Source organism: Rhinichthys klamathensis, unplaced genomic scaffold (genome assembly GCF_029890125.1).
Source record: "Rhinichthys klamathensis goyatoka isolate OS25496 unplaced genomic scaffold, OSU_Roscu_1.1 h1tg000835l_1, whole genome shotgun sequence".
Taxonomy (NCBI): Eukaryota; Metazoa; Chordata; class Actinopteri; order Cypriniformes; family Leuciscidae; genus Rhinichthys; species Rhinichthys klamathensis.
In genome coordinates, this window is record NW_026607214.1 from 27441 (window position 1) to 36871 (window position 9431).

The 9431-nt window shown below is 37.2% G+C and overlaps 1 protein-coding gene across 1 annotated transcript; it reads right to left on the reverse strand.

The window, feature by feature from the left end:
* Window positions 1-6064: 6064 nt before the first annotated feature.
* Window positions 6065-8334, reverse strand: LOC130078210 (sterile alpha motif domain-containing protein 3-like). Its single transcript, XM_056243738.1, has 5 exons — window positions 7891-8334; window positions 7599-7748; window positions 7092-7253; window positions 6919-7008; window positions 6065-6418 (listed from the first exon to the last, which is right to left on the reverse strand). Exons 1-5 carry the CDS (start codon window positions 8263-8265, stop codon window positions 6089-6091), a joined length of 1107 nt encoding a protein of 368 aa, XP_056099713.1. The 5' UTR covers window positions 8266-8334; the 3' UTR covers window positions 6065-6088.
* Between the last annotated feature and the right edge of the window lie 1097 nt (window positions 8335-9431).

Consider the following 9431-nt stretch of genomic DNA (forward strand, 5'->3'; position numbering starts at 1 on the left):
TTACAAATTGTGAGATATGTTTCAAGATGTACTACATTAATAATATATTGTCCAAAAGTATGGAAATACCAGGTCGATTTAGCGAAGCGATGCAAATAAAATGTCATGAAGGTGCGAGTTTGAGTAGTGTAAAGGATTTATATTTTTTCAGAATATAAACATACATAACAATTATTTTTCTTGCAATATTGCATAAATAATCTGGGTGCAAAAAAGTACTATTAGTAGTATGATATATGTACTAAAACCATAGCACATCACACTTCTGCAAAAAAAAAAAAAAAAAAAAACAGTGTATTATTGCGGTACATGCACATAAAGCATAATAAATATTTAGTATATTTAATAAAAACATGCTAAATATAGTTTTCATTCTACTATATTACTCAACAGCGAGTATATCAAATGTATTATTTATTATTATTTATACTCATATCGTTTGCATACCACTCTATTATTTAACAAAAAAAATGTATATTATACTAAATGTGTATTTGTATACACTTTATTTTGTATAACTTTTGTTGACTAAACTAACTGCTCTTGCAGAATATCTGTCATCAAATCCTGCTGTTGTACATTTGACAAATACAACCATTGTGTACAACCCAAAACAATGAGTTTGTGTTGAAGTATTATAGCATAAACTTTTGAAAATGGCGTGGACATAAACACCCAAAGTCAATATTAACGCTTGGTTTGTTTGATCCAATGAATCCGAGGCGTGAACGCGCGTCACAATCAGCGCGCAATCCCGCACAAATATCGGATCCAAATCCATTAGATTTGGAGCTGTATTCCCCATGAACGCATGGCAGGGTTGATCCAGTACAGGAATCCTCATATTTACTGTTTCCAATGACAGTTTTTCCTTCCTAACACATTTCTCAACGCGTTAATGAGCGCTACTCACTGGTTTGTGGAGTGATGATCCGTGGCTCGCGCGCTTTGATCGTCTGGGGTGATATTCCAGAACCCGCTTTTCCCGTCTTCTCCAGTCGATCCTCTCTCATTCCAGCTTTTCATTCCCTCTCATTCCAACATGGCTGACGGGCAGAACCCAGCCCACTCCAGCTCTATCCAGCTACACACACACACACACACACTCCTCCCAGTCCCGAGTGAATGAACGCCGCTGGAGTCGTCGAGCGCGCGCGCTGGGCCTTGTGCCGAGGGAGTCCGATTCGCAAAACGAATCGATTCGTTCGAACACTTAAATGAACCCTGACGCCGATTCTGTTGATTTCAAAGGTGTTTGTATGGAAGTCGTCTTTTTGGACAACAAAAATATTGCATTTTTGTCTAGACTAATAATAGGCCTATGTTGATTGTAGATGTAGGTTTGTTAAAGTTTCTCCATGTTTTGCGGCATTTAAAAAAAATATTTAAAATGTTTATTCCAATCCTTAAAACAAGTAAATTAAAAAGGAGTAACGTTAGTATCTTGAAACTCTCTAAATTACTGGCAATATGGATTAACCCCCTTCCCCCTGAAGTGTAATTTAGTTTGTTATAATTTGCTTTTCATGTTTTTGCCACATAGAAAAAATCATGCATTTGTAAATCATAACCACATGACATCGAAATTATGACATTCAAAATCATTGTTATAAAACTTCGAAATAATGACAAATAATCGAAATTATGACAAAGTCATAATCTCCGACTTCTTAATCTCATAATTATGATTTACATGTCATAATTTTTCGACTTTTTAGCTCATGTCTATGGCTTAGTAGCTCTATCATAATTTCGACTTTCCATGTCATAATTACGATTTAAAAGGGCTTTTTTAAAACGATCTTATTCTAATCGGATTCTAGAAAATTCTTTATGCCAGCAAAAAGAAATCGCATTTTTACTCACAACCAATGTTAATTCATTAGCCTTCTAATAATGTTAATTATGTTTAGATTTCCCCCACCTTCATCAGTTACGAGAGTCACGAAACAGTTCGATCGAATCATTCCAAAGGAATCGACATTAGGCTACTGTTAAATAGGCTAATTTAATGATTAACAAATTAGTATTAATTATTCACACTATTGTAAACAATATTGTTCCAACTTTCACTTACATGTGAGCGATTGACAAACGTTTTCCGAAACAGTTCGATCGAATCATTCAAAGGAATCGGTTCAAAAGAATGATTCGCACACTGGGCAAACAGGATTGGATATATACCGTAATGGAGTAACTATGAATGAGTTTAACAGTGGACATTTGTGTTTGTGGTCTCTATAGTTTCTCAGTGACCATCTGAGAGAGCACATTGCTCAAAAAGTTACTGTTTACTGTGTTTGAATAGAGAAGCTGTTCTATTCTATTCATTTTGAGAATGAACTATGGAAATTCAAATCACTTTGGAAATTCAGTTATACCAAATAAACACATTTTTAATTAATAATACATGGGCATGACACATAATAACTGTTGAGTTGCTTTGGGTTTTAACCACTTTATTCAGCGATTTCATTTTTATACCCAGAGGCGTCTCATTCTTGTGTGGTTACTGTACTGATATCAGCAGGTTTTCATGATCATGTGTGTGTTGCTCCCCGCTCTTCATGCTTAAACCATAAACCTAATCGTCATCATAAGTGAAACCACACATTTGATCTCAGATCAGCAAAACTTCTGCATTTCATAATCATGTACATGAAATGGACCCACCTAAATGAGTCACGTCTAGGAGCAAGCTTTCTGAAAATCCCCCGCCTGGATGAAAGATCAGCCGAAAGAGAGTTTCTTCTAGTGAATGTGATTTCTCTCGTTTACGGCTCATGTCACCAGCACCTGTTCCAGAAATCTGACTCCTTTTCTCCTCCTCCGGTGGGAACTTTACTCCTCAATTCTGTGCAACCTGGAAAATAAGCTCTCACAACAAGACCCATTCTTCACACAAGACACATATTAGGCTGAATGTAATTTCACTCATAAAGCGTTAATCAAACACCAGGCTGTAAATCATAAAGAAATGTGTCTTATGGCCTTCTGGAGGTTTCAGGAGTTTAGGATTGATTACAAACTATAATAGAAATTACATTATGGAATTACTGAATAATTATATATATATATAGAATTAGAATAAAATTAGAATATTATGCAAAAGTTCATGCATTTCAGTAATTCAAATTAAAGGGTTAAACTAATATATTTAGTATATATAACTATATACATATGCATGATTATACTTTTCAGAGGGTCGACATTTCTGTATTAGAAACCCTTTTTTTTATTGATTTCATGTAATATTACCGGTAACATTTTTTGATATTTTGAATTTGGGGTTTTCATAAGCTGTAAGCCATAATCATCAAAATGCATCAAATTTTTCGAGTTTCACCTGTATATATATATATATATATATATATATAAAGTTGTTTCCTCCCCACATTTAGAATTTCCCTCTGGCTGATTTACAAATTAAATCATTACAAATAATAAATGAACAGTTTGTTCCCAAACAAACATTGCAAAACAGTACTATGGGATTTTAATTCTCAATTTTGGCAATATTTGTCACTACGAGCTGTCATCAACAAAAGACCTGCATGAAGATTTGACAAAAAAATAATCTGTTTTATGGAACAAATACAGCATATGTGTTTAAGGATGAGTAAATGATGACAGAATTAAATTTTTTGTGCGATTCATATCTTCAAATAATTGTTATGCATCTCTTATTTTAACAAACAAATGCTGCATATGATCAGTGCATGCTGCTCTTTAGGTCAGTGTGTTTGGCCTGGACTCTGCTCCTGTTTATTCGTCGGATGAATGAACACAGCTGCCCATAATTCACTTTGATACGAGGATTGAGAGGCTACAGACGGGATTAGATGACATGACTCCAGATCTCTGGAGATTATGATTAGAAAGCATAATCTCCGCTCTACAGATGGACTTCACAGCCTTCAGCGGCACTCGATGAAGCAAACCGTGTCGTCTTTCTCCTGGGACGACAACACTAAAGCATGATGAAAAGAGTCCAGATGCCAAACTCAATCAAGACTTCTCTTGTTTTCACATATATCTGTGCAACTAAAACACCTGGCCACAATATAAAATGCTCTGCACACTAAAAGTTTAAAGTTGCTCAAGTAACTTTAAGTTTATAGCATGATATATAAAGGCTATGCTGCTAGTAGCATGTATACTCTATTGTATGGATGTCCAGCTTCATTTGCCAAATAAATTAAGTTTTATATATTTTGGGTGGTTATTAGGGTGTTCTGGGTGGTTGCTAGGCGGTTGCTAAGGTATGTTGGGTGGTTGCTAGGGTGTTCTAAGGCATTTTGGGTGGTTGCTATGGTGTTGATAGGGTGTTCTAAGGTATTTTGGGTGGTTGCGAGGGTGTTCTGGGTGGTTGCTACGGTGAACTATTTATGAGTTTAAAAGTTCATACACTGTAAAAAATATCTACTTGGTTCTACTTAAAATCATAAGTTAAGCAGCTGCCTCAAAATTTCAAGTAAAAACAAAATGGATTAATGAATTGTTTTAACTCATTATTTTGATTCTTGTTAAGCTGTGAATGGTCTTCTGCGAGTCAACATGACTATACAATTATTGTTGTTTCAACTTTGCTATGCAAGTTCAAAATAAAGTGAACTCATTAATGAGCATTCTGTTCACTTATCCCCATTAGTGGGTTCAACATAGTAATTTCAATTAAGTAACGTCTTTGAATTTGGGTATCAAGTTAACATGATCTAAAATAATGCCTTGTTTTAACTTAATTATAAAAACACACAAATTTGAGTACAAAACATTTTTTTTTATTAAAACCAATGTTAAGCCAATACAAGCTATACATAAACATTTCAATCATGCAATCATCTCAAACTTGTAATCAATACTTTTTTAGTTACCAAACTTCAATTGGGTGTGGGTAACATGAAGCTAAGATAAATAGAAGCTCACCTTCTATATGCACTCTGCTTGTCATATCCCCATTAGGTCACCCAAAGATGTACTGAACACTATTCATATTCACCCAATAGAAAATACATTCCTTTAAAAGCATTAGCTTTTTTTCTTACACAACACTGAAATATTGAACAGGTTTTAAAATTTAAACATTTAAAAAACCTTTTAAAGGATTAGTTAACTTTAAAAAAAACTTTTGCTGATAATTTACTCACCCCCATGTCATCCAAGATGTCCATGTCTTTCTTCAGCCAAAAAGAAATTAAGGGTTTTGATGAAAACATTTCCAGGATTTTTCTCCATATAATGCACTTCAATGGGCACCAAACGGTTCAAGGTCCAAATGACAGTTTCAGTGCAGCTTCAAAGGGCTTTAAACGACACCAGACGATGAATAAGGGTCTTATCAAGCGAAACGATCGGTCATTTTAAAAAATAAATAAAAAAGTTTAAGTTTTAAAAGCACAAATGCTCACCTTGCTCTGTTCTGTGATGCGCGTTCGTGACGTTCGTTCGTGACCTTTTCAACGTAATTGCGATTCCCTGCGTATTACGTTACGTCATCAGAACGCGAATCACAGAACAGAGCAAGGCGAGCATTTGTGCTTATAAAACTTAAACTTTTGAATTTATTTTTGAAATGCCCTCGTTTCGCAAGATAATACCCTTATTCATCGTCTGGTGTCGTTTTAAGCCCTTTGAAGCTGCACTGAAACTCTCATTTGGGCCTTGGAACGTTTGGTGCACATTGAAACACATTATATGGAGAAAAATCCTGGAATGTTTTCATCAAAAACCTTAATTTCTTTTCGACAGAAGAAAGAAAGACATGGACATCTTGGATCACATGGGGGTGAGTAAATTATCAGCAAAAGTTTTTTTAAAGTGAACTAATCCTTTAACATTAATCTCACAGATCCAGCTGACTTGTACCAAAAGCTGTCCTGAACCCCAAACACAAACAAACTAAAACTTCAGACTGCAGCTGGTTGTTTTCAAATATTTGAAACCTGAATACAGTATACTTAGACCCCATTATTTGAACAATATTCAGCCTTAAATGTATTCATTCCAACAAAAGCAAATGTATCAAGTCCAACAAAAAAAATCAGGGCTCCTCTCCTGTTTCCAAACCTATTCTCGGGTGGGGCAAGGTTTACAAATTATACCTCAGGAGCTTGTTTCGGATGCCGTGGACTCTGGCAGAGGCTTGATCTGGTTTGATCTTCATCACTACCCTCTGAAGGAACTCAAAGGAATACTTCATGGCTCGTGGATACTCAAGGTTCACGCAGTAGATGATCCCCAAAAGCATGGCAAAGCTCGATGGCACATCCTTGAAGTTGTGAAGCACAACAGTCCCCTCAACCACAACAGCCACATTGAAGACCTCATGTGGAAAGGCATCCTGGTTGTCACCTTCATAGCCTATCAACAGGCCAAGTTGCATCCCCTCCATGGCTTCAGCAAGAGTCTCACCATGGGCCTTGAAAAGCAGAAAAAATAGTGTGAATGTTTGGGTCAAAAATTACATGCTCTGCAAAGCTACTTAAGTCTCAGTGATCATTAAACTTTTCAGGCTAATAAAATAGTCTTCTTGGGCTTTCAGTTGTGAGTGTGCATGTTTGTAGGTGCAATGTTGGAAGGTTACTGCCAGGGTGAAAACTTCAGTGTCCTCTCAGATCTGGGGAAGTGTATGTTGCACTGGGTCCTCTCCCCATCACTATTCTACCGCTCCTTTCTCCTCCCCCAACATTGTTCTACCCCTCCCTCCTCCCATCACCACTATTCCACCCAACCCTCGTCCACCCCATCACTATTCTGCCCCTCACTCCTCCCTGCATCATCACTATTTTGCTGCCATCAACACCCATGAGTGTATCTAATCCAATCTCTGTGTTAAAGGGCGTGTATGTGTGTGTGTGTGCGTGTATATGTGGGTGGGTTTGTATATGGGCTGTTATGCATGACAGAAAAACGTCTTACGTCACACATCCTGATGATGTCTGATGGCTCTTCTCTTAGGTAGTGTGGCAGACCCAGCAGAGCAGCAGTCCTTCTCCTTTCGTTTGTGTCCTACAAAAAAAAAAAAAGCAGTGTTGGGATTTTATTGCAAACATCTGGTGCCCAATTTTACAATTCTCAGCTTGTCTACTCACGTCTTTCTTCAGACAGTCCAAAATGGCTTTCAGTGCAGGCTTCTTTGCCGACTTTGTCGCAGCTTCGTACACTTCCAGCAGTCTTGGTGCCAGCTCATCAAGTCCGTCGAGGAACGACTCGAGAAGGTCTGTGCTTACGACTCTTTTGAACTCTGCCCGAACCTGAGGAGACAAAAAAGACAAAAAGGTTAAGAAATTAGAGAAAGAAAAATCCAAAGCATAGAGTCACAATTTAGTAAGCTAAGGTTGTCTGTTGTCAAAGGCTTTCATCCACTCAGTAATATTAAACACAATCCTCTCACTTATCTGTATGGACATTCACGCCACCATTCAAAAAAAAAAAAAAAAACTTAAATTTTGAGGCAGCTGCTTAACTTTTGATTCTGAACAGACCACAGTATAGTATCAGACATCTCTCTAGTACTTCCAGGAGGGAAGCTAATACATTGATATCCAGTCATTGGATTAAGTGATTAATCTTAGGCTGAGTGTTGTCTATTGTTATACCTGTCTCTCACAGAACATGGCCGGCCATCTAGCTATGACATCCCCAATGAGAGGTTGATCCCCTACAATCTCCTTTCTGCGCTTGGAGAACGTGGCAGACATCAGCTCATCTATCTGCTGGTGATCTGGTTCTTTTTTCAGCACTTCCACCTGAATTGGATTGCACAAGCACAAAGGACACATACTAAGACAAAATATTAGGCAACACAGACACAAAAGCAAAGTGTAGGTAGTTAGTATTATATAGGCAGGTGTGTATGCAGTATGATGTGCATGTGTGTGTATGATGTACCTCCATCATCCTCCGCTTTTCTTCCATGTCTTCATCACTCAGTCCTTCAGGGGGATCTGGACAGTAGTGGACCTCGCCCTTCTTTGACTTCTTCATACGTGGTCCCTTGGCTTCTTCTCCTTTTCTTTTGTTGACCCTCACCTCTGGGCATCCAGCTGCACTTAACTTCTGTCGATAGTTTCCGAGCTTAAACTTCAGGCTGTGGAACCAGCCGTACCAACCCTTTCCACACCCTGGCTCTTTTAGACTGGGATGCTTCTCCACAAGCGCTTTGGCAACATTCTCATAGTGTTGCCTCTCAGGATAAGGACTAATCTTTGACATGCTGTCTGCAAGTGTGTCCAGGATATCAGTTTTCATACCTTTAGGAATCATCAGCACAGATCCATCTTTTGCATATCTTCCATTTGCTTCTTGCAGCGTGAGTTCAACATCATGTGAGAACTCTGGCGCTGAAAAAGTACAAAGTTCACAACGAAGTTTAGCAATGGGACTGGTTCCTTGTTTGTGGTCCGTCAAATGTTTTAAAAGTTCCACATGGGATTGGAAGACGGTAAGACAATTCGGGTAAATACAACTAAAACCTGTTCTTCCACGTCCATGCTTGTCCTTGTAATGATTCACTATAGTCTTTTGAATGTACGAGGCAAAATTGCAAAACTTACAAGTCCACTTCATCAAATGAGTAGCTGAGCCTGGTAATCATAAAACACCTGAAACACACAAAACAGAAGAAAAGTTTTAGCTGCTAAGTGATGTGAATTGCAAAAATGAACAAGAGCACGTTTCTAGTCAAGTCTAACTAACAAATTGGATGTATGAATTGTTAGATTGCTCTTTAGCACTAGCTAACGCAACCGATGTTCTGTAATAAGAAACAATAATGAGCTTGCAGCAACCGAGCGGCTGCTAATAATCGAGCACTAAGTTAGTTCGTAAGTATTGCCGCCATGATCAACAGGCAGCTAACGTTACTCAACTCGCACTGGCAAGCGGACCCCAGCAAGAACAACCGCCTCAGCGGTTCTCCAAAATTATTTTGCAGCACTGGGCATGAACATACACTACCGTTCAGATTTTTAATGTTTTTAAAAGAAGTATCTTCTGCTCACCAAGGCTGCATTTATTTGATTAAAAATACAAACAAAAACAGTAATATTGTGAAATATTATTCCAATTTAAAACAGCTGTTTTCTATTTCAATATATTTTAAACTATAATTTATTTCTGTGATCAAAGCTAAATTTTCAGCATCATTACTCCAGTCTTCAGTGTCACATGATCCTTCAGAAATCAGTATAATGTGAGGATTTAATGCTCAAGAAATATTCTTTATTATTATCAAAGTTGAAAACAGTTGTGTACAATTTTTTTTTCAAAATTCTTTGATGAATAGAAAGTTCAAAAGAACAGCATTTAAAATGGAATATTTTCTTACATTATACATGTCTTTACTGTGACTTTTGATCAGTTTAACTCATCCTTGATGAATAAAAGTATTGACTTTTTTTATTTCTTTCCCCCAAAAATAAAATAAAAAT